This window comes from Mus caroli, chromosome 17, assembly GCF_900094665.2.
Source record: "Mus caroli chromosome 17, CAROLI_EIJ_v1.1, whole genome shotgun sequence".
NCBI lineage: Eukaryota > Metazoa > Chordata > Mammalia > Rodentia > Muridae > Mus > Mus caroli.
Genome location: NC_034586.1, coordinates 25,734,765 through 25,760,443, shown reverse-complemented (window position 1 = coordinate 25,760,443; position 25,679 = coordinate 25,734,765). Strand labels below are relative to the sequence as shown.

Below are 25,679 nucleotides of genomic sequence, written 5' to 3'. Positions count from 1 at the left end.
CTTTCCAGTTTCATTCTTTCTTGTAGACACTGCCCGAGGAAAAGATTGTTTTGTGTCCACAAATCCAGGCTATTTTGCCTGTGCTGCCTTTGGCAGCTCCCCCAAGCCTGCCTGGGGCTCCCCACAGGGTCATTCTATACAGCGCCTGCTTTGCATCTGCCCCTTCCTACTCTGCAGGCTGGGTATCCGAGTATCACACATGGGTGAGGGTCTGGGGTCTGGAAGCTAGATTAGAAGGGATTGTGAGAATAAGGAAAATACCCTTAAGGGGCAGTCTGGGACTATCGGAGGGGCCTGCGTGTAATTGGCCAGGTCTAGCTCTGAGCTGCTGAGGCCGGGTGGCAAAGCCTCATTTAGAGCCCTGTATTAGCTCTGCTTTGCTGGAACATGAAGGGCTGGGCGGGGGGCTCCATAGGGAGGTGGAGGGAGCTAATCACAGCCGCCAAGGCCTGGCAAATGAATGATGCAGGAGATCGATACCTGGGGTGGGAGTGGAAATCAGGCTGTGGTAGCAGGGCTAGCTTCTCCTGGTTGCCCGGGAGGCACGGAGGGGCCCTGGAGTATTAAGGCCCAGGGGGAATGTGTAGGATCCCTTCCTCTCAACCCGTTCCCCACAGGAACCCCGATGACTTCCTGTGACTGGGTTCAGGAAGATTAGACCAGAAGGTACCTCACCCACAAAAGTTGGGGAGACTTGGGATGGAATTTCAGCTCTCTCAGTCTAGAAAAGGCTCCACTTCACCTTCTCCCTGCCCAGACACCTCAGTTTGAGTAAGTCCCTGATGCCTGTGAGTCAGAGAGGTGGGGGTGTTATTCCCTACCGACCCCTCGTTGTAAAGCTGGTGCTGTTCTTCCAGATATCGCCAGCAGGGGGCAGGCTTGGCCACCATATCGCCGCTGCTTCCCTTTCTTTGCTGGCCTCTTCACCCCATTACAAAAGGAGACCCCTGCTTGGGGTGGAAGGGGGCTCTCTCCAACTCTCACATACCTGATTCAGAATCCAAGGGCACCCACCATGGATAAAGCCACACTTCCTGAATTTTCAAGATAACTCAGTTCTTCTCTGGGCCATCGAGAACTTTGTGGGACTCTGCTGAGCTTGTGGGGCCCTGGCTATAGTAGGCGGTGTGTGTGGAGGGGTCTGATACCTCTACACAATTGCCTCTATACAAACCTAGGTACGGTCTCTGGCCGGCATCTCCTTTTCTGCTGTCAGAAGACTAGGGGCCCACGTGGCATTTAATAACTGATGCAGGAGGCAGGCGAGTGCTGTGCTTAACTCAAAGGAATGGATTTTATTTATTTTTAAACAATGGAATCTTCCTTTTTCCTAAGACTGGATATCACATGTGCTCTGCAGAACAATCAAGGAATACACAAAAGTCTAAGAAAATAAAACTCGCTGGGCAGTGATGGCACACACCTTTAATCCCAGCACTTGAGAGGCAGAGGCAGGTGAATTTCTGAGTTTGTGGCCAGCCTGGTCTACAGAGTGAGTTCCAGGACAGCCAGGGCAAACAGACAGAGAAACCCTGTCTCAAAAAAACAAAAACACAAAAACAAAACAAAGTCAGAAAATAAAACTCAGCCCCCATGCACTGGGTATGGCTCTCCCTAGCATCTTGTAGTATAGAGGAGAGTGACCCATTTTAGGGAGTATCCTTGGTGAAGGTGATGGCCAATCACATCCATAGTGGAAGCCCCGTGCCCTGCCAAGGCTTGACCTGACTGTGGCCTTCATTTCCCAAGATACTCTGAGAGCCCACAGGACGCCTGGCATTGTCCTTGAACTGAGGTCCAAAGTCATAGGTAACCTATTCAGGGTGGCACAGTTGGTAAGAGGGGGGTCCCCGGTGTTGGTCCCATGGGCCTTCTGGGTAGGGAGAAGGAAAATGAGGAGCTATGTTTTGGGGAGGTATCGGTAACTACTGAGTCTCCACCTCTGGTAAAGCTGGTTCTGGGCTTGACATGAGTCATGGAAGGAGGGAATAGTGCCACAAAGATCCCATAAACCCTTCATGGCAAAGACAACATGGAGACCCTGGACAAAGAGAGGGTCACCCTGTTGGCCAAGCATTGATTGAAAGGAAATCAGGGCTGTGACGATCAGAGAAGGCCAAGGGATGATGATGATGGTGGTGATGGTGATGGTGATGATGGAGATCATGAATATGCATACTGTCTCCAGCTTGCACCAAGCCTTCAGGAGAGATAGACTCCTAAGCCCATATCACCCCTGAAAAAGACAAGAGGTTCAGAGAGATAGAGTTGCAGCCCCTGCATGGGGCCCAGAGTTGTGGACTGCAAAACCTGTGTTGGTGGGTGGCTTGGGAAGACCGGCAGGAGGGACTTGGCAGGAAGGGAAATGGTGATGTGGGGCAGTGTGAAGAGATTTTCTGGGGTCCCTGCAGGGTGCAGAGTTCTCTTGAAGCTTTCTTTGGTCTGGCTGAGCAGCTGGGTGAAGGAACGAAAAGAACTGAATCTAAGTGGATTTGGGGAGGTGGGGTGAAAACCAGCTCTTGTTTCTGCCGGAGTTTGCATGGCTACGGAGAGAGAGAGAGAGAATGACCATAGCACAAGACCAGGCATGTAATTCATCTTACTGAGAGGAGTGTGGTACAGACCAGAGGACCGAGGAGAGAAATGGGGGGCCAAGTTCATACACGGTGGCTGAGGATAGGGACCATCCCTGGGGAACTGTCCCCAAAGCAGAGATCTTTGCCTAGGGAGGAAACCGCACGGATAGCTACAGAAGCCTTCCAGCTTGGGGAAACAGCCAGTGCAAAGGCCCTGGGGCACGGACAAAAGCTGGCTGGTTAGGACAAAATTCAGGAGTCTGTTGTGAGGAAGAGAAAGAGCAGGAGGAGGAAGGAGGGGAGCGGATATGGTCTGAGAATTAGTCAGGTCAGATGTCTGGGGCATTGAAGGTTGTGTAAGAGTTTAAGTGGGAAAAAAAAAACCATCTAAAGCCATGTGACCAGTTGCAGAAACAAGGATTATAAGTGAAAAAAAAAAAAAAAGAGTTTAAGTGGGATGGGGCACGGTGCAGGGGTTTGGGGCCTAAGAGGAGAGCAAGGGGGAAGTTTTCAACTGAGTTCCTTGAAGGAGGGGAAAGGGGTGAAGTGGAGACCCTGCAGAACACGGTCACGAGACCAGAGCGAGGCAGGGAAAGAGATCCCACGGGGACAGGAGCTGACAATGGCCCGCGGTTTGCAGTTGCGGGAGCGGGCTCACAGTGGGAAAAGGCAGAATAAAAAGCTGTTGATTAGACAGATTTGGGGCAGGGGAGTGAAAAGGGCAGAGGGCTGGGCTTCTGAATTGCTGCTTGATCCTGCCCCAGCGTGAAACCCCAGAAGAGAAGCTGCCCAGGCCAGACTTCTGTCAGTGGGCAGACGGGCAAACAAAGACCTAGGCAAATAGCTTTAATGGCTGGGGTTTTGTTTTGAGGTGGGCTGGCTCGGTTGTCAAGAATGACCTTGAACTTCTGTCCTTCCTGCCTTTGCGTTAGAAGAGCTGGGAGCATTGAGGACTGAACCCGGGGCTTTGTGCATGCTAGGCGAGGACTCTGCCTACTGAGCCACGATCCTAGCCGCTGAGTGTGGTTTTGAAGGGGAGCTTTGTGCATAGGTTGGGTGGCAGGGAGGCTGGTGTGTGAGGAGAATGCAGATCAGAGGAGGTTACTATGTGCCTGGACTTATGTCCACAGAGCAATATGGGCATCACCAGAGAAGGGATGTGTCCATGGGGCTAGTGGCTGAGGCCAGGGTCCTGAAATGTACCCATGTCTAGGGAGAAAAGAGGGAAGAGATAAAGTCGATCTCATTTGGGAGGCATGTCAGCGGCGGCTTGAGAAGGGATGGGGGACCTGGAAGGCAGGGGCAGATTTGCGGGGTGCTGGGTGAGGTAGAGGAGGAGGTGTTTCAGGCTCCACTGAGGGCTGGAGGTCCCTCAACTTTCCTCAGGAGGGCCTTGGTAAAACGCAGATCTAGGCTGTTCCTAGCAGAGACACTGGCTGGTATCAGTGGATTGCTCTTTGCCTCACAAGGGCAATTGGCAGGCGGTCAGGGCCCAATGGGTACCTGGCTGCCTCTTCAAGGAGAACCTCAGTTTCTCTGTCTGGAAGGTGGGTTTGCCACTCCTGGGGTTCACAGGGAAGCCTCCCTGGGATGCCAGTACTTTGGCAGCCCTGAGGTGAACTATGGGGACTGTCTTGGGAGCAGAGGCGGTGGCTGCAGACAAGGAACGTCCCTGAGTGGGTGCAGCACGGAAGCAGAGTGTTGAGGTAGGAAGTGGCGGCTGCACATTTGAGAAGTGTGGAGGGCCATGGGGGCCGGAAGTGACTCTAACCTGAGTCCTGCTCCTCTAACCCTGGTAGAAGGTGGTGGCTTCGGTGTGCGGTGGTGGCTTGATGGCTTGGGAGAGGCTACCCCGAGCTCTTTTTGGTTCCTTTCTGGCCCCAGAGCCAGCCAGGATGCTAGGATTATCTGGTGGGTTCGAAATGGTGAGGTGGCTTGTTTAAGTCTTCAGGAAGTTATCCACAGTGCAGGCTGGACCCCCCCCCGCCCCCCCGCCGCAGGAGCTCTGCAGACAGGAAGCCCTGAAATTGATGCTTTACCATAGAGGCTTCCTGGATCGACACGGTTACATCAGAACAAGTCAGGCCTAGCTGCATCTTCTCCCTGGGATGTCTCCAGGGCATGTCTGGACTTCCAGGCCACTGCCTAAGCTGAGGGTCAGGCAAGCTCCACCCCACTCTGGGAGCTTTAATGCAGTCACCTTATTATTCCTGAAGCCACCAGCTGCAGCCTTTTGGATGGTTCTCATAGAAGACTCGGGCAGGGAGATCAGGATACCACTTTATTCCTGCCTTTAACCACAGAGCATCCTCAGCCCAAACCAGCTAAGGGCTGAAAGGAACGTGTGTGTGTGTGTGTGTGTGTGTATCCCTAAGGCGCTCCCCACAGCCCTCATTTTCCAAGTGGAAAGGTTGAGGGTCAGGCTGAGTGATGTACCGAGGTCCTATAGTCGGCAGGTAGGTGGTAGAGTCGGGATTTTAACTCAAAGCTGCCCAATGACAGACTTCATGCCTGCCTGTACTACGTCAACTGTGAGGCTCCTGTGGTACTGCCTGACTGGTTGGTTCCCTAGACTTTCTTGGGGGGATGGGTTGATTCCTGAAGCGGCATGAGGAGCCCTGGTGTCCTTCAGGGATCATGTTTACCTGTGAAACCCTGAGGCTTCATTCTCTGGTTCCTCGGGTCCAGGGGATGCTCCAGGCCCTTTCCACCTCGGGGTCTCTGCTTAGACAACAGTCCCCGGCTTGGCTGCACATAAGATAACCCAGGACAGCCCAACAAATATCAGTGCCCCCCGAGTTGTCATGCACACTGAAATCAGCATGTCTGACATTTTGGCTAGTTTTTTTTTTTTTTTTTTTTTTTTTTTTTTAAGAAACAGACAGGGTTTCTCTGTGTAGCCCCGGTTGTCCTGGAACTCGACAAGGCTGGCCTTGAACGCAGAAGTCTGCCAGTCTCTGCCTCCTGTGTGGTGGGATTAAAGTCGTGTGCCAGCATCATCCAGGAAGCCGCCTTCCTCTGAGAAGCTTTCTCAGCAGCCCCCGGGTGGCTTCTGTTTACATTGAGCAGCCTCAGGTTCCTTGGCCATTTTAAATGTAAGGGAGGCTATAATAAAATGAAAAGGAGACAGATATGGAGGTAGATGGGTGGAGAGCGAGACACCAGCCTCCAGTCGGCTGCTGTCCTAGTTGGAAGTTTGTATATGTCCATGTCAGGGGTCCGGCTCAATTGCTCATCCCCTTGACCTGCAGCTCTCTGATTGGCTGGACCGGCAAGCCCCCGAGGAGCTGCCTGGTGGCGCATGCTCAGAACGTGAATACAACCCTGTCTCCCTTTATCTTTTTTTTTTTTTTTTTTAATTTATTTTATTTTTAGTTAGGTGTCTCCGTGTGCCTTTGGAAGCTAGAACAGGTCATCAGGTCCCCTGGGGCTGGAGTTATAGGTGACTGTGGGTGCCCGATGTAGGTGTCCGGCGCCCTCTGAACTTGGGTCCTCTGCTTAGGGCAGCAAATGCTCTTAACCACTGATCATCTTCCCAGCCCAAGCCTGGCTGTTTTAAGCAGTGCTGGGGGTAGGGGCTAGAGGTCGGGGTCCCAACGGGGTGTGGCAGACTTAGCCATCCCTCTATGGCCTCAGGTCACCCAGATGTGGATCTCTGAGATTGAGTGTGGAAGGAGACTTGAGACCAGAGATAGCGGCAAGGCCTTCCAGCTGTGCAGCAAGCACCCTGCCCACCACTGAACCATCTTCCTCTCCCACTTGACTGAGAAGGTCTGAGTGGTGAGAATGGCCGCACTTCATCCGCTCCCTCTGCAGACCTCCCTCAGGTGAGACAAGGCCTTGGAGAAGACCCAAAACAAAGCAGGCAAGTGACTTGTCTACAGTCACTCAGACTTTCCTGTAAGAGTCTTGCCTGGAGTTCTGCCTGCTTGTGGCTCTGTCCCTTTTCCCAAGTCCCCCCTGCCCTCCCAACCCCTCTGTCCTGGCTTGGAGGCTCTCCATGGAGTCTGTCTCCACTAGCAGGTGTCTCATTTCAGCCTGAACTTTGTGGCCCGGGGAGTGGAAACTTCCTGGCTTGCAGGACCAGACCCTGAAGGGCTGGGAAGTCCTTCTGAGGTGACCGAGTTCATTTGCTAACTTCTAGGGAGCCCACTCTCTCATGAGAGCATGAAGATCCACTACAACTTCCTGTGCCTTTCTTTGGGCCTTCATTTTGGGAAGTTCTTGCCACTGTCTGACCTTATTGCAACTTGCTAGAACATAACCTGATGTCAGAAAGACCCGGATAACCTGAGTGTGCCCGAATCTGTCCTTGGCTCCAGCCTTTTTTTGTCTTGACATCTTGACAGAGGCTCATTTCTCCAACTCTGAGTGGAATCCTGGGAGGGCTGAGCAGGAAGGGAACTGGATTCCAGTGGCCCGATCCCTTGGGTCCGGTTCTAATGCTCCAGTAAGATGCAGGAGACCTTGGGGAAGGTTGAGTTATCGTCCTGCATCAGTGAAAGACCTGTGCGGTGAGGCTGGCTCCCCATAGAGCAACTGCAGGAGCACTAGAGGGTGTAGCAAACATCACTATAGCCTCATGCAGGCATCAGGGCTCAGCCACACCACTGTAGCCTCATGCAACCCAGCACATCTGGATCTCTGTAGGAAAAGAACTGAGATCAGAGAAGAAAAGTGTGTGAAGACCACACAGCCATAATGTGACCAGGCTGACATCTATAGCCATGTAGAGGGACTCCATTCCAAATCTCCCACTGCCTCATTGCCCACCCTCCCAAATGGGGTGATGTGCTTGCTTTGAGTCAGGAGGGATGGATGTTGGAAGCCTTAATGGAATGCTTCCTTGTGGGTGGGGCAGGACAGGAGCTTGCTAACACACTTCCCACAAGATCCGCCATGCAGTCAACAGCCAGCTGGCAGGGGACAGCACCATCTCCAGCCGGGGAGGCCTGGAAGCTATAACCCCTGCTTGAAGTCCAGGTCCAGTCCTAATGAGTAGGTAGTTCAGGCACAGGGGTATCCAAAGGTTGCCAGTGTTTGGGGTAAGGGAAGGGGTTGGTTAGACATAGTGCGAACATGGTTATAACCATGATGCTTCAGCGGGGGACACCATAGGCCATCATAGCTCCCTTGGAGCTGAAGTTTTAGGTAGCATGGGTTGAAGCAGGGAAGTGAACTCTGGAAATGAGGGCTACCCCCTCCCTTGAGGAGCCTGACTAAACCAGTGTTCCCTGTGTTCTTCTGGAGAGCTCTGGTTTGTTGCCACCTCTCCTCCTAGGGTGGGGACACACCCACCTCTGTCCGGGGTGGTGCCAAGCTCCACACAGTGAATGGCTAGAGGGACACGGGGCACTGACAGCAGGTACCACCCCTCAGCCTGGTCTTTGTTGATGGAGAACCACCCTGATTTGATGAGCTGGAGGCCATAGGCTCAAGCCTCTTTCCGGAGCTGCTCATCCTAGGGCGTGGGTTTCTCCTAAGTCAGTGGTCTTCAACCTTCCTAATGCTATGACCTAACTTTAACACAGTTCCTCGTGTTGTGGTGAGGACTTAGTGTTGTGGCTACTTCAGAACCTTAGTTTTGCAACTGTTACGAATTGTAATGTAAATATCGGATATGCAGATGGTCTTAGGTGACCCCTGGAAAAAAGGGTCATTCAACAACCTCAAAGGGGTTGCGACCCACAGGTTGAGAACCATTGCCAAGCCCCTTTCCCCCTCTTTTGAGGATAAGGGTGAACCTGTCTTTGGAGGGGACAGGGTTAAGGATTCGTGAGGACAAGCAGGGGTCCCCAGGGTACTTTGGATAGTGCTGCAAGTGGATTCCAGCTCTGAAGAATTCAAAGTCAGGTCAAAATGGGCGCAGCACCTGGCCCAACAGGCTGAGTTTTGAGGTCTACAGAATTCTGTCTATATATTTCAGGAGTTTGCTGTCGTGCAGCCCTGAATAGCTGCAGTTTTCATAGGGACCACAGAGGAACACCTCTGGCCTTTTGGGGTGCTTCCAACTGGGACCCCAGATGAATTCAGCACTTAGTGAGTACCTGCCGTATGTCACACATAAATGCTATATATACACACAGCTCAGATCTGCTTCATTATATTAACTCTATCTTTCAGCAGCAGAAACTGGTGGCCAGGTGAAGAAAGCCGGTGGCCTTGTTCTGTCTCCTCAGTGGGACCTGAGCTCACATCAACTGAGATGTGATGGGTGTGTGTGTGTGTGTGTGTGTGTGTGTGTGTGTGTTTGACATGGCAGGATAGCCAGCAGATGTGAGTGCCTTTTCAAACTACCTCACTCCTGATTCATTCAGAAGCTACAGCAAGCTCCACCCTACCTTGCATTAGCTTTTCCAGACAATGTGGGCCAGTAGGTGCTGGCTCCTGAGTCCCAGAGTCAGAATACCCCTGTGTGGCTCCTTTTTACTTTGGGAGGGGAGGAGGAAACAGGTGGTGAGCCTGCCTTCTCCCTGCCCCTGCCCCCGCCCCACCCCGCCCTCCAGTTCTCTTGAAGGCAAACATGAGACTGGCAAGTGTTTCTCACCATGGACCCTGACAGCTCTTGCTGCCTCACGCAGAGCCTCTTATCTCTCTCTCATACATGGAAATCTGGCGGGCACATGTGAGTGTGTGCGTGGACAGGTACTGGTGCTGCATACAGATGGACGGATGTGTGCCCTGGGGACCTCCCTGGGGATTCTGAGCAGCCACCTTTGTCCCCAGCCCTCCAACAGATTGTGGTTCCTGGCAGCCACCAGGCTCAGCCCCAGCACCCCAGGTTCAACCTGTCTCTTCCGGGCTCTGATCCCTGCTGGGCAGAGGCCCTCTCCTCTCCCCCACCAGGAGACCTGGGGTGGGGGGCAGGGGCAGGCCGAGGCTGGCCCGGAGCTCATGGCTAATTTTCCCGGCCGCAATCGATCCAGCAGCTTCTCCTGAGTCTATTAGCAGTCGGCAAGTGAAAATATCCCCCATCGAGAGCCCTGACCTGAGACAGTGAGGGATCCATAGCAATTTGTTCAAACAGAGGAGAGCGATTCCTTCTCATTTCTATTCCAATTTAGTCCAGGGAGAAGGGGGTCAGGCTGGGAGGCCAGAGCTGGACCCAGGCCTTGTCCACCGGGTCTCCAGTGCCAGCCAGGGTGGCAGCTGGTGCTACCCATAGTTCCTGGGGGAGCTTGGGAAGGAGGCCTGCCAGCCTTCCCGGCAGGCTTTGCTTGGCTGCCTGGGCCTGGTTGTGGGTTTGGTTTTCACAAAACACAAAGCCACCCGCCAGAGCATCATTCCCAGGCACCAGGCCCTGTGCCAGGCGTGCGCTCACCCAGGGCACCCTTGCCAGGAAAGAGTCTGGGCTGGTGCAGGACCACAGTGTCCCCAGCTGGGCCCAGCAGTAGCCTGGGGGAGGGGTCTGCCTTCTGAAGTGCTATGGCCAACCGGTTGTGGACAGCCATGGCTCAAAGGGCAGCCAGCATGTTAGGGCTCCTGTGCAACTACTTCCTGACCCAGGCTCCTACTTTGGGCTTACTCAAAGCCAATGTTCTGCTGGTGGCCTAGTCAGGGAGTCTCTTTTAAGCTCCTTCACTAATACCTGCTTCCAGGGCTGGGGATGTAGAGCCGTTGGTAGAGATTTGCATGCATGAGTTGCTGGTTAGATCCCTGACAGGACATAGACTGGGTGGATGAGCACTGTGATCCCACCACTTGGGACATGAAGCATGTGGTCCAGGAGTTCAGTGTCACCCTTGGCTATGTAGTAAGTTCAAAGGCAGCCTGGGCTACCTGAGACCCCTATCTTGAGAGAGAGAGAGGAAAATAAATACCTCCTCCCCCCCGACATTTGGTAAACGCCTAGTGTATTCTGGTCACCGGGCTAGAGAAATCCCTGCTTTCCCCATCTACCTCAGTTTCTCCTGGTTGTTCCTTTTGCTCTTAGGCATATCTTGTCCCCTCAGTCATCTGCCTGGCCCTCCTCACATCCCCCATGACCCCAAAGAGCAGCTCCTTTCTTATGACTGGGGAGACCCTAATGACTGAAGCTTCTGGATTGGGGCTACTGCAGTCCCTTTCCAGGCTCTTCGCATACAGGCCTCCCTCAGGTCCAGGCCTCTCAGAAAGTGATGCCATGGCAACCAGAGAGGAAGGCTTCTAGGAAGGGTTGGCCAAATGGCCCCACATGCATGGCGGCCCCCTCCCTCCTTCACAGCTTCCTTCCCTCCTTCAGAGCCCCAGGAAGGGCAAGAGGGGAGAAGATCTTCACACTACGGTCTCAGCGGCTGGCAGCTCTGAGGTCAGCTGCTGCACGTGACTTGCCAGGCTCAGGTGATACCACCAGCATTTAATTTCAGCATCACGCAACTAAATATACCACATCGGGTGAATAATATCTCTCTTGCTCGAGGTGTGTGTGTGTGTGTGTGTGTGGTGGAGCAGTATGGGCTGAAGGGAAGCCGCAGAATCTTCTAGGTTGGCTCCTGGGTTCCGGTCCTGCCTCAGCCGTTGTGAAAACTTGGACAGGGTTTCATTTCACCTCATGCCTCGATTTCTTTACCTATGAGAAGAATTGTGTGCTAAGCTGTTCCTAGTCCATTGGCTGGTCCAGGGAGGGCTTAATGGCAGAGAGGTTGAGAGAGAACCCAGAGAGCAATCACAGTCCCTGCTGCATCGTGCACAGTGCCACCGGAAGAGAGGCATGGCATGCTCCGTGTACAGGCAGATGACACAGTACTGGGGATAGAGAGCAAGAGGCTAAGGCTGTGGGTCTGGAAAGGTGAAAGGTGAAAGGTGCCCTCACCATCCCTGATACCTGTGACCTTCCGGTGTGTCTGCCTCGCGCAGATCCACCGGCCACCTGGGTCTTGTGGGAATGCCACACTTCTTCCCTTCCTGAGAGCCAGCCCCATCACATGTCCTATTCACAGCTGCCTCCTATGGAGTCCTCAGCCCCAGGAGCAAGCCCTCCACCCATCCATCGCCCACCTGGTTCTTTACAGCTGGCTTGTGGGCATTGTGAGCATTATAATCAGATCCTACGGTTTGTGCCATTCACAGCCCCAAAACAGGGAAGAGAAACCTTTCAGTAATGGGAGGAAAAAAAAAAAAAAAACAACTAATAGGAGCGTGCTGGAAGAGGAAGGCAGGCATTCTATTTCCTGGTTTATAAATATACTGGATGCTAAAGAGAATAGATTCCCAGACATCATGGGTTTTGTTTTTAAACTGGCTCTTGGAAGAAAATGGCATGTCCTTTTAGAGATTTAACATGTCCCCTCTTCAGGAATGTTTGCTTTGAAGGGACCTGGAGAGAGAACAGAAAATGGCTGGGCATGGATGGGCTCTTTCTTCTTCTTCTTCTTCTTCTTCTTCTTCTTCTTCTTCTTCTTCTTCTTCTTCTTCTTCTTCTTCTAAGATTTATTCATTTTATGTATGTGAGTACCCTGTAGCTGTCTTCAGACACACCAGAAGGGGCATTGAATCTCATTACAGATGGTTGTGAGCCACCATGTGGTTGCTGGAAATTGAACTCAGGACCTCTGGAAGAGCAGTCTGTGCTCTTAACTGCTGAGCCATCTCTCCAGCCTGGGTTTTATTTCTTTTAAAAATAGTGTGTGTGTGTGTGTGTGTGTGTGTGTGTGTGTGTGTATGTGTGTTTGTGTGCATGCATGTGAGTGCAGTTGTCCACAGGGGCCAGAAGGGGGTGTCAAATCCCCTGGAACTGGAGTTCCAGGCAATTGTGAGCTACCTGATGTGGGTGCTGGGAATTAAACTTGGGGTCCTCTGCAAGATCATCAAGTGTGCTTAGCTGCTGAGCTATTTCTCCAGCCCCCCAGTGAGTTTTATTAAATAACTCACAAAGTAGGGGGACAGAGGGTGGCTGTAAGTGAGGTGCCCCGGGAAGGTCTCTTGAAAGAAACTGCTTGAGAGAGCGTTGGAGAGTTGGAAATACTTAACCAAGCAGGGCAATGGCACCTCGGCGGTTATGAGGTAAGAGTGGGCTTGACCTGCCTTAAGGAAGTGGGGAGAAGGGCAGTAGAATGTGAGGTGACAGGTGACAGAAAGGCAGGATGGTGGCTGATCCTCACTGTCTGCTGTCATTGAATCATCTGGGAGACACATCTCTGGGAGTGTCAATAAAGCTATTTCCAGAAAGGTTTGATTGGGATAGGAAGACCCAACCTGAAGACAGGCAGCTCTAACCGCATGGGCTGGATGAAGGAGGAGGAGAAAGTGTGCACTGTTCTGTGTTCTGACTGTGGGTTCAGCGTGACCTCATGATCCCACTGCCACAAGGACCTGGAGCCCGAATAACCCCACCACCAATCCCTGTAACATGTCAGGTGATTGGCCCTTCCTCTTGTAACGTGTCAGGTGGTTGGTCACAGTTGGGAGGAAAGAAACTAACGCAGCGGGTGCTGAACTTACTTTGACTGCTTAGGTTTAAGTGAGTCGGGAACAGGGGTGAATGAAGGAGATGCGGATGCTGTTAAAGGTCGCTGCTGCTTCTGCTGTGTGGTGAGGGAGGCAGGCTAGTGGGTGAGGGAAGAGGCCTCGCAGACCTGTCAGGAGGCCGCTTTAACTGTCCAGGCAGGAGCTGGTGATAGGGGCGTAGAGGAGACAAAGACTGAGCAGGTGAGGGTCACAAGGGGGTGGCATATGGGACACCGGAGAAGGAGAGTTGGGAGCTTCCTGACTGACAGGTACATCAGGACATCAGACAGTGTGTCCCGCTCCTGTGGGAGTGCTGGCTCCAGAGGCCAGTTTCTAGAGAGGTGGCAAGACGTTAGCGTAACCTTGGAGCGAACCTTCCCATGGCCCCAGGTGGCTAGGGTGACATTCTGGCCTACAGGAACACACTGGTGACTCCACATGCAGGCGGTCTTGGGAAGTTCTGGACTGTGGTTCCTCCCTGAAGTTGGCTCAGAGCATCCCAAGGGGGAGAGCTCCACTGGGGACCCAAAGCATCCGGAGGAGAGGGAAAGGGTCCTCCAGTCTTTAATCCTCTCTTCTTTGCCTCTCCTCTTTCTTCTTCCATCCCAGGAGTTGGGGCCTTGCCAGCTCTCGAGCTGCAAGATTGATTTTGCTTTCAGTGTTGTTATTGTTATTATGAACCACTTAAACAACTTCACAGGAAGCAGCCGGCCCCTGTGCCCATCAAACATTAACCATTCATTCGAGTTCGCTGCCCATACCTGTCGATACATTTTTACATAGCTGTAAACAGTCGTCCCTTCTGCTCTTTCTGCTGACTTTATCTCCCGCACACGTCTCACGCTATTGACAGAGCCCTCGGCCCTGCTACTTTAATGGGCAGGTAGCACCCTCTGCATTGATGGGCCAGGCTTGGGTCACCGTTTCTACGCAGCTAGCTCCCGAGCAGGTACCAATTTGCTTTTCTCTTCAATAACACCACCATGAATATCCTCATGCGAGTGATTTTTCCATTTGAAATAATTTCTTCAGAGGTCTCCTCGCCAAACGTCTAGCTTCCGGCACTGAGACAGTTGGATAGGTGCACGCACAGCCGGGCTACACGACTCTGATCGTCTTTGCGTGTTTGTCTGACCCGGTACGCTCTTGTGCTTTTTAATTTCTTACTTTTCATATCCTGGGGCCACGTTTGGACCTCTCAGCACCTAACGATCATAACAAGACTAGATCTGCACCGGGCTTTACAGTTTACACAGCACTTTGTTAGATGTCTCTTTTAGCCAGATGCCGTGAGCCTCATGTTATTTTTGTGGGGGGTTAGCTGAGTGAAAAGCTGGCACAGAGCCTCCCCCTAACCCCGAGTTCCAGAACATTCAGTAGAAAGGATTCCCACCCAACCATCGCTGTCCCATTTTGTCTAAGGGCTCAAGGTCCCAGGTACCTTCCAAAATTCCAACAAGCCCTGTGCTCTGGGGTTGGGTGACTTCCTGAGCTTTGGGGTCAGGAGTCTTCAGGGCTCCCTGACTTCAGCACAGCCCTGTTTTGCTTGCTTCTTGTCAGGGCCCGAACCAGGCTCTGTCTTCTAAGATAGGAATTTGGATTTGGTACAACAGGAGATGCCTGATCCCCAGGACCTGTGTCCAAGGCTTAAAGGGATAGCAGCCACTCAGGCAGCTAAGAGGGTCCACACTGGAATAGACAGGCTGTAGTGTGAGTCTGGTTCATTCTGCCCCCTCCTATCTGTCCTTCTAAAGTGTCGGTCAGATGTCCTATGCTGTGCCCAGGATATCCCATCCTAAAATGTTTAACACTCACTGTTTACATCCTGCCCATTTTATAGTCAGAAAACTGAGGCTCCAAATTAGACTATTATGGTTTGCTTCAAGTCACACAGCAATCATTGTCACAGTTGGGACAGGAAGCCACATTCAGGCCTGTGTCTCTTCCCAGCCTGTATCTCCACTGGGAAGATCTGTATAGTTATAAGGAATGGGAACTGGGTTATAATCAGATTCTAAGGTCCTGGCTGAGACCAGGGCTGAGAGAAACATGAAAATGGCAGAGTATGTTGGAGCTAGGTAATGGGGAACCAGTCAGGATGTTGAATGAATAAACCAGTGAGCTTGGCCCCAAATCCCTGAGCCAGGCTACTAGGTAGCAGCCTCAGTCCCCCCAACATCAACGGGTGCTCTTTCACTGGTGACCAGGCTCAGCTTCCCTTGCTGCTATGGTTTTAGTATCCTGCTAAAATAGCGCCCCATTCAGTTCTACTGACTCCTCTTGTGGAACTTCGAGACTGGCTCTCAGAGGGCCCTGGGCTCTGTTGCCAACTGGAAATAGAGCAGAAATGAGTGCCTACCAGGCACCAATCCCTGCGCTTAGTGCCCAGCATTCCATCCTCAAGGGGATGTTGTTCCTGGTGGAGTGTGAGGAACAATGTTGCCCATCTTGCAGTTAAAGAAACTGAGGCTCGGAGGTTTATTAACTTGCCCAGGGTCATGTGGCTGTGAAGTCCAAAAGTTCTGCCTTTGTTCCTCAGACCCACCTTAGGCAGCCCAGGACTCACAGCCTTAATCTAGCAGGCTTCTGCCTGAGGTTGGGGCCTTCCTGCTTTCTCTTCTCTGAGTTGCTGCCCTGTGTTGTCTACCGCTGCACTTTGTCCTTGAGCTTGGACTGGTGTCCCTGCATGCATAGGAACCTAAAGGTTCTCATTCAGAAGTCTTCCCTGGTGGCCGAAGGAGTTGTCCCAGAGCCTGGATGGCTGCTGACTGGCAGTTGACAAATGGCCCACCTCCTGCTTTCCAGCTTCACCTGGCCCACCTCCTGCTGGTTTGCATGTGTTCCAGTGAGGCGCAGAAAGTGCAGAACATTTCCAGGGACTGTGGTACAGACAAGCTGTCCACTGCTTTCAGAGAGATGGTTGGTAAGCTGACCTGCCTCTTCCAGGAGCTTCTAGCTCTGCCAACGGGCAGTGTATGAGCATCTGTCGATATAAAACCAGCTTGTTTGGGAGATCAGTGGTGGTGATGGCGGGCCGCTCATCCTTAGGTGTGGACCCATGCCTTGATCAGAGGTGAGGGGGAGCTTGGTTGGACACGTGATTGGCCCACTGATTTGGCAAGGCCAGCTGGTCCGCAAGTCCCCAGGGGCCTGCTTGTCTCTCCCCACTCCTCAGCACTCACTACCAGCACCATGCTCTATGTCTTAGGGTTTCTATTCCTGCACAAACATCATGACCAAGAAGCAAGCTGGAGAGGAAAGGGTTTATTCAGCTTATACTTCCACATTGCTGTTTATCACCAAAGGAAGTCAGGACAGAAACTCACACAGGGCAGGAACCTGGAGGCAGGAACTGATGCAGAGGCCATAGAGGGATGCTGTTTACTGGATTGCCCCCCCTGGCTTGCTCAGCCTGCTTTCTTACAGAAACCAGGACCACCAGCCTAGGGATGGCACCACTCACAATGGGCTGGGCCCTCCCTCCTTGGTCACTAATTGAGAAAAGCCTTACAGCTGGATCTCACGGAGGCCTTTCCTCAAGGGAGGCTCCTTTCTCTGTGATAACTCCAGCTTGTGTCAAGTTGACACACAAGACCAGCCAGTGCACTCTGGCTTTTGATGTGACTACCAGGGGTCACTGTGCTTTGCAAGGCAAGGGCTTCACTGGCTCACTGAGCTATTCCTTCTGTCCAGTGGACGTGGCTTTGATAAACACAGTAGACCTTGAGGTGGGGAGCATATTTTTACCGTGGTCTGAGCTGAAGAGCCCCAAGGCTCCTAACCCAGGAGGCGTTCTCTCTATGAGGTTCCAAGGATTCAGGTAGTTAGTTCATCATGGAGGCTCAAGAAATGTTACAGAACCAATTGACCCATAAGTGGAAAAGTCAAAGGTGATTGGGCCATAGGAAGGCTTGGGAGCACAGGAAGGAGGGGAAAGATGAAGATCAATGAATGTGACCATGGGGTGCTTGGCTTGGGAGACAATGACTAGGGGTTGGTGGGGCCAAAAGTCTGTAGGAATGTCTGTCTCTGCAGAGGGCTCGCCCAGGGTGAGGCTAGAGGAGATAGGCAGAGATGGGATTGCTTCAAACCAGTCTTCCCAGCATGGACCTAGAGGTACCTCTAGCCTCAGCAGGCTCTCAGGAAGTGTCCTGGGTCACCCATGGCTGGCAGTCAGAGAAGCCAGGCTTCTGGCAGCTGTGTAATAGCTGGGTCACATGAAGGTTAGACCAAACCCATTTCTGAGAGCATGAAGGACAAGGCTCACTTCCCTGAGAGGCCCACAGGCCACAGGAAGGGCGTCACAGGATCACTGCGGCAACCCTGCTGTTGCCTGCCCCAGGAAGCTGTCTCCCACGTCCGACACCATTCTCTGAGCAGCTAATTAAGGGAGAAAGGCTTGTTAATATTTCAGCACTGTTAACTCCACTAAGTTACTGAGTGTCCATTTACATTAGGTGCATAAAAGGATCAATAAACATGTTCCTTCCCAGAGATGGAAGGGCAAGAGGGGTCTCAGTGAGGGAGAGTGATGAAGGATCCTGCCCATGTGACCTGACCAGAGCCAGTGTCCTGGGTATCCTGAGCCAAGTCCTTAGCACTGCGCTGGATCCCCAGTGAATAAAACCCAGGAAGTGCCATGGCTTCCAGACCACCTTATAATCTTGCTGAGTGAGCCTCATCCTTCTTACCTGAAAAATGGGAACATCAATAGGCTCATTAAGGCAACAAACAGGTCTGGAGAGATGGCTCAGCAGTTAAGAGCACTGGCTGCTCTTCCAGAGATCCTGGGTTCAAATCCCAGCAACCACATGGTGGCTCACAACCATCTGTAATGGGATCCCATGTCCTCTTCTGGTATGTCTGAGGACAGCTACAGTGTACTCATACATAAAATATTTTTTTTTAAAAAAAGGCAACACATAAGGCCCCTTCCGAGATGACACCCTCTGTAGAACACTGCAGAATGAATGTGCTTCCTGAGTATGCTATTGTGGTGAGGGTGCTGTTGTGGGATGACCTGAGGTCTGACTCACGTCCCAAGCTCACCCAAGTCTCTCACTGACTGACTTTAGTCACAGCACGGAACTAAGTGGTGGGAATTCCACAGGACAGTGAACAGAGTTGCAAGGCGGCTTGGAGAATGCTAGGGTCTGAGTCCCGGCCACTGTGGTCTCAGTGAGTGACCCGGTCAAGGTGTTTTTCTTCCCTGTGCCTCAGTTTCCCTTTTTGCAAAGGAGGCTAAACATTGACTTGCTCCCCCCCCCCCAACCCCCCCCCCCTTTTTTTTTTTTTTTTTTTTTGTCTTGGAACAGAGATAAAGAGCTGAAATCTATGCAGGGCACGGCAGGACCACGCTTCTACTGAGCATGTGCAGAGCGGGTGGTAGGGTCTTTATACCACCTCGTAGAGAGGCGGAGTGCCCAGGAGCTCACGTCTTTCTTAGTGGAGGCTGATGGTTTAGGTAGCTTGCTCGCTATGTGCCAGATATCACTTTATTTTATTTATTCAACAAGTGCATGCCTATTTATGCACACGTGTAAGCATGAAACATATGCCCACGTATTTGTTCCTGTGCGCATGCTTGTGGAAGCCAGAGGAGAGTGTTAGGTGTCCCGTTGTTACTTTCTGCCTTATTGACTGAAAAAATGGTCTCTGAGCTAGCAAGACCCGGCAATCATCTTTTCCTGTCCCCTTCCCCAACCCCCAATAGTGAGAGCAAGCCCTAGGTTTTTACATGGGTGCTGGGGAATTGAACTCAGGCCCCAAAGGAGCACCCCCTATCTTCAAAGGAGCTCAAGAGCGCCCCCTACCTTCAGTCCCTGCATAACCCACGGGATGAATTTCTAGCGTATTCACAAGACATATCCCTTCCAGTTAGATATCTGCAAGAGGACCATAGTAGGTGGTTTCTGTCCCTCTTCTTGCCCCTGTTTCATACTCTTGGGGGGCTGTCACTCAAGAGGAGCTTGCGTTATTTGGGCCAGTGTTTTAAGTATGTGCATACATACATTGCTTGGAACATTCGCGGTGGTTTTGAGGGGCAGCCAAGAGACCAAGGCTCAGAAAGGTTAAGAAACTTGAGCTGTGTCACCCAGCAGGGGGTAGCAGACCTGGCCGCCAGTTCTAGACTTCAGAAGTCTGCTCCTTTCTCTAGTCTGTCACTCCCGTTCTTTGTCACATCCCCCTACATTCCCCGAAGCCACCTTGGTCCTCTTTGCTTCCCTGCTTGATCATGCCCTTTGAGAGTGAGCCCTGCTTACGTTTAGAGCCGGTCTCTTCAGCACCCAGCAGGCGCCAACCCTGAACGTTTGTTCTTGGGCAGATGGAGGAAAAGATTATGACAGGCCCTGACTACTGGCCTTTTGAAGCGGACACCGCTGCTCCTGGAGGCTTCCCAGGATGTGTGGAGCCTGGGGGGCAGAGAGCATAGTCTGTGGTCACGAGTCACACAGCAACATGTCAGCGAGAGGGGGCACCAGGGATGTTACACCAGGAGGAAAATGTAAAGCTGGAACCATTTTTTCCCCCAAGACAGGATTTCTCTATGTAGCCCTGGCTGTCCTGGAATTCACTCTGTAGACCAGGCTGGCCTTGATATCAGAGATCTACCTGTCTCTGCCTCTTGAGTGCTGGAATTAAGGTTTTGTGCCAGGCTGGCGAGATGGCTCAGCAGGTAAGAGCACAGACCGTTCTTCCATAGGTCCTGAGTTCAAATCCCAGCAACCACATGGTGTCTCATAACCACCTGTAATGAGATCTGACGCCCTCTACTGGTGTGTCTGAAGACAGATACAGTGTACTTATGTATAATAATAAATCTTTGGGCCTGAGTGAGTACGGTTGACCAGAGCGAGCAGAGGTCCTAAAAATCAGTTCCCAACAACCACAGGAAGGCTCACAACCATCTGTACAGCTACAGTGAACTCATATACATAAAATAAATAAATCTTTAAAGTTGTGTGCCACCACTGCTCCTTCCAGATCAGCTATTAACATGTGGGTTTTCCTGAGGAGGCGGGAATGAATCTCTGTTTACCCACAAGGCACTTAGTGAAACTGAGTTTATAGCTGTTACTTACAGGAGACTGGGCAGCTTAGAGGCGGTTACATCCATTGAGATCCCCGCACAACTTGCACCACCTCCACCTCCACCAGAGTCTTCTCTCCGGCAACTCTTCCTGCCTGAGTAACCTGGGGCCTTGTGAACCCCAAAGCCCTCTGAATTGCCTGATGATCTGCTGGAGTCTCTCTCCTCCCTCAGGGAGGGATTGTTTCTGTTCCCAGGAAATGGCTACACAACCGTTCTTCATGCAGAGGTTGCAGATAGTTCTAGGTTCTCTAATTACAATGATTAATGCCAGACAGGTGAATAGATGGTTTTCTATCGTTTCTTATTTTAAAGATTTATTTATCTTATGTATGTGAGTACACTGTTGCTCTTTCAGACACACCAGAAGAGGGCATCGGATCCCATTACAGATGGTTGTGAGCCATCATGTGGTTGCTGGGAATTGAACTCAGGACCTCTGGAAGAGCAGTCAGTGCTCTTAACCCTTAAGCCAGCTCTCCAGCCCATTTTTATTGTTTCTTACGTTGAAGTAGAACTTAGTGTGTTAGTCACTGTGACACAATACCTGAGACATTCAACTTATGAGTTGAGAAAGGTTTGTTCTGGCTCATGGTTATTACAAATGCATACCACCACGAGCAGCTTTTTTTTTCTAAAACAAACAAACAAACAAACAACCCCATGAGTTATGGGGATTCAACTCAAATCCAAACCCTCATGAGTACAAGACAGGCACTTAAATGACTGATGTGTGTACTCAACCATACCCAGCTCTGCTTTGAGACAGGATCTCGAATAGCCCAGGCTAGCCTCAAACGCTACGTACCCAAGAATGACCTTGAAGTGCTTCAATCTCCTGCTTCTGCCTCCTAAGTGCTGGGGTTCATGCCTTGTTTTATATAGTGCCTGGGAACAAATTCAGGGTTACACAAATGATAAGCAGGTCCACATAAATCAAGCCACAGCCTGAGCTCCTTTATCAAAGGCCTTCCATTAAGTTAGTATCCTTATGATCCAGTCACCTCTTGCCATAGCCGGGGACCAAGCTTCCAACACTTAAGTCTGTCTGAGAGAAGCACGTCATATCCGAACCTGAACAGACAGGGTGAACGTCCAAACAGATACCTTGCCACCACGGAACCGGCATTCAGACCCAGCTAGCTTGTATCCCACCTTCCCCGGGACATTCTGGTATTCCCTTCCCAGTGAATAATACCTTGTCTACCCAAGGCCAAACCTCTGTCGCTACAAGGTTAACTTTCGCAGTTCTGAATTTTGAACAAATGAAATCATGCGTTATAGACACATCTGTGCCTGGGTTCTGTCAAGTCATGCTTGGGAGGATTGGCAGGGATGGCCTGGCCATTGCTCCTTTCTTTCACGTTGGCTGAAGATGCGTTATGTAAAGACACCAGCATGAGCTGAGGAGATGGCTTAGGGGTGGGGATGGGGTAAAACCCAAGCCATGCATGGCTGAGGGCTCCAGTTAAATCCAGTTGGATCCTTAGAACATTTTGGATACAATAGTGGGAGAGCATCATCCCAAGGTGCCCTTACTGGGAGAGGGGAGCAAAGACAGGAGAATTGCCACAAGTTCCACGTCCAGCAAGCCTGCAGTATGTAGCTGATAGACACTGCCTGCTGTTCTGTTTGTTTGTTTGTTTTTTAAAGATTTATTTATTTGATGTATGTGAGTACACTGTTGCTGTCTTCAGACACACCAGAAGAGGGAATGGGATCCCATTACAGATGGTTGTGAGCCACCATGTGGTTCCTGGGATTTGAACTCAGGACCTCTGGAAGAGCAGTCATTGCTCTTAACCACTGAGCCATCTCTCCAGCCCCCCTTCTTTTTTGTTTTTGTTTTCAGACAGGGTCTCTTTGTATAGCCCTTGGCTGGCATAGAACTTACTATGTAGAGCAGGCTGGCCTCGAACTCACAAGGCTCTGCCTGCCTCTGCCTCCCCACTGCTCTATACAAGCACACACCATCACACTGGGTCCCCCTTTACCACTCTTGACAGCCTCACGACTTGATTATGAGGGTTTTTTTTTTTTTAGTTATAAGAAGAAAAGTCACTTAGATGATTCTGTTTTAAAGAAATGGTTTATTTGTAATTATGGGTGTGTGTGGTGTGTGGGGGGGCAAGTATATGCATGTGGATTCTGGGAACTGGACTCAGGTCCTCTGAAAGAGTCGTGCATGCTTTTAACCACGAAATATCTCCAGCCCCTTGGGAGGTGCTTGGACGTGTTGTGTGATTGCCTTGAGAGCTCATTCTTGTTGCATCCATCCCCAAGAGAGCTACGGGACCGTGGGCCACACGGCTGTTTAGCATTCATAAGTGTGGCCCAGATCCCTTGCAGTGTACTCTACCATATGAGACTCAGGATCTTCGTAATAGCTAATGTTGGCCGAGGGAGGTGGGCCATCCTAATGATGTCATCGGTGATGGCTGCTCCCTGCCCGCCTTCAGTGAGGAAGCTACAGGCTCTGCTTGTGACTGCTGGCCAGGGCCCCACACCTGGCCCAGGCTGGCTGTGCCCTAAGCATGTGCAGCTTTGTAAGTCTTTTCCATCGTTCCTTATCAGCCACCAAAACCCCTGTCATTACAACACCGCCTTGCTGTGGGCAAGCCACAGCGTCCAAGATTATAGCTTATCTTCCATTGAAGCCTGTTCAACCGATGTCTTCCTTGTCAAGAGGCACCCCGGGCTTCCTGCAGACATCCATGCAGCCTCCTGGTCTTATCAGCAACCAGCATGCATGACATCTCTTGGTAGCTTGTTGCTTGATGAGGTTTCCTGGGGACCCGGGCCAAAGATATCTATCTCTTATGTGTACAGTTGACGGTTGCACATTTTTATGGCATGGTGACAGCGACAGGCTCGTTCCCTGGAGGACAGTGTGTGTTTTACACAGGCACCGCACACACGCTGATTACAAAATCAATAGCAAGTTGAAAAGACCTCTGAGATCATCCATCCATTTTCCTCCTCTAGGTGGGGAAACAGGCTCAGAGAGGTGACTCCAATTGCCCAAAGACACACAGCTTATCTTTTAAATGTTGATCCTTGCTACAGAGACATCAGCCTGGGTTGGATGAGATCCTCTTTCAAGTTCTTGACCTGCTGACTGATGGCCTCTGGGAATAGTGCTCTGGTTAGATCTGTCCCATCGTGTTGATGGCAGGCACATCTTTTGAACCCGTGGCAATCCTGTTTTTCATTCATCATGTTCATACTCACCACCATGTAAGTTCTAGGAGCTGGCTGCATCTCCATTTCAGAGACAGGTAAACTAAGGCCCAGACATCACCACCGTTCTTCTTGGATGACACTCAATGTGGGATTCACCTCTGGCCACTAGAATGGGTCTTCTTTGTGCTTTGAAGTCTGAGGCAAATGCAGCTCTTCCACAGAGCCTCCCAGGAGCCCCCGCAGCAGCTAATGCTTTCTGCTCCCAAGAATCCTTGTGAAATCACTCCTTCTCAACATGGGGTCTGGTGTAGGGACCAAGATGAGGCCTATGTACCACCATCCTGTACATTCTGATGTGTGGACACTCTGGATCCACACGCATGCGTGCACACACCTTCACATATGTACTCAAACACAGACACATCACACACACACACACATGCAAATTAAATTGAAAAAGCAGAGGCTGAGAGGGTAGAAGTGAGTATAGGTATGTGATCTGCTCATTTGATAGGTATGTGGCCTCAAGAGAAATTGAGGTAGGCAGCCAAGCAAAAATGGGGTTTGGGAAGTTTAGGCTTAGCCTGTCCCTAGGGGGAGCCCAAGAGCCAGAACAACTATGGCCAGTCCTCCCTCTATGTGTGTGTGTGTGTGTGTGTGTGTGTGTGTGTGTGTGTGATAGGAAATGGGTTACCTGAGCACTGTGAGCCATTAGTAACAAAGGAGGATGGGCACAGTTGCCATATTGCGGAGCTGGGTGTAGCACCAGGAACACCCAAGACTTGGAGCTACCAAGACAGAGAAGTCAAACTAACAGAGCAACAGGCTACTACCCAGCATTCAGTGTTATTGTGTAATTGTGGCCCAAGTCATGTCTGGCCACTGTCCTCAATAAGCCAATTAAAAAATGATGTAGGGCCAGGCGTGGTGGCACACACCTTTAATCCCAGCACTTGGGAGACAGAGGCAGATAGATTTCTGAGTTCAAGGCCAGCCTGGTCTACAAAGTGAGTTTCAGGACAGCCATGGCTATACAGAGAAACCCTGTCTCAAAAACAAAAACAAAACGACGTAGGATGCAGAAAAGGGTTTACTCAATGTAGCCACATTGGGAAGAGGGACAGAGACTCAGTGAAACCCCAAGGCCATCTTTGGGGGTCCTGAATTGAGATCAAAGTCTAAACAGAGACCAAGGATGCACACACTAAGCAGTCCCTATCAAGGTGTGGTCCTGTCTACTGTTGACCAATCATTGCCTGGGCATGGGTCTCTTCCTGTAAGGTGGTTTGATACATTGTAGGAACGGTGTGAAATATCTTCCCAGGAGACAAGTTCCTCTTCTTGTTGGTCCCTTTCCTCCTCCTGCAGGATTCCTGGGGGGAGATTTCCATTCTTTAGGGTTCTTTGTTTTAATAGTCTGATCGTTTAGATTTAAGACACAGCGTCTTTTTAGAATCTCCTCCCTTCGGCTACGTCTATCACAGCAAAGTAGGTGGGACACCCTTGTCCTCGCCCCTTGTCCCTCACTGAAGAACACATATGGTACACAGAGAACACATAGTCCCCAAATTCAGAGGTCTCCTGATTCTGGCCTGGGACTCAGAAAGAGTCAGTCCAGGCCCAATGCTGGTGAAGTCTGGGAAGTCGGACTGGACTCTCCCCAGACACATTCAGAGCTCCTGAAATCACTTAGTCCTCCATCTCCTCCTCTGTCCTCTCTGAAGCTCCAGCCCAGGCCCAGATTGTGCATGCGGGGCAGGCCTGTGTGGTGAAGGAGGATAACATCAGCGAGCGGGTCTACACCATCCGGGAGAGCGACACCTTGGTGCTGCAGTGCCTGGTCACGGGACACCCTCGGCCCCAGGTAAGATAGGCCCTGGCCTTGTTAGGCTCCTATTCTGACCACACTGCACACTGCTGCACTCTGCCTGGGATCAGAGTTTGAGAGGAAGTAGGAGCTGGAGACTACACTCCACAGAGCAAGCAATGTAACAGGACAGGAAAGACTGGGACCAGATGACTAGCCTGGAAATTAACTCTTCAGGGAAGTGTTGGATGCTGCTGTGGGTACCATCACCTGAGAACATTGCTAGCCAAGAGAAAAAAAAAAAAAAAACAGAATACCAGTTGTTCTGTTTCACTCCACCCCTCAACTGTGTGGAACAGATACATCTTTACACACACCCTCAAGAAATGCTAGAGGGCCGGGCGTGGTGGCACATGCCTTTAATCCCAGCACTCAGGAGGCAGAGGCAGGCGGATTTCTGAGTTTGAGGCCAGCCTGGTCTACAAAGTGAGTTCGAGGACAGCCAGAGCTATACAAAGAAACCATGTCTCAAAAAAAAAGAAAGAAAGAAAGAAAGAAAGAAAGAAAGAAAGAAAGAAAAGTAAAGAAAAGAAGAGAA

At 51.2% G+C, this 25,679-nt stretch overlaps 1 protein-coding gene across 2 annotated transcripts in view; it reads left to right on the top strand.

The window, feature by feature from the left end:
• Mdga1 (MAM domain containing glycosylphosphatidylinositol anchor 1) overlaps positions 1-25,679 on the top strand; it is a 60,869-nt gene that overhangs the window by 4,596 nt on the left and 30,594 nt on the right. For both annotated transcript variants that reach the window (XM_021149662.2, XM_029471708.1), the window contains exon 2: positions 24,999-25,138. In XM_021149662.2, the coding sequence (XP_021005321.1) occupies positions 24,999-25,138 (140 nt within the window). The remainder of the gene's footprint in view (positions 1-24,998; positions 25,139-25,679) is intronic.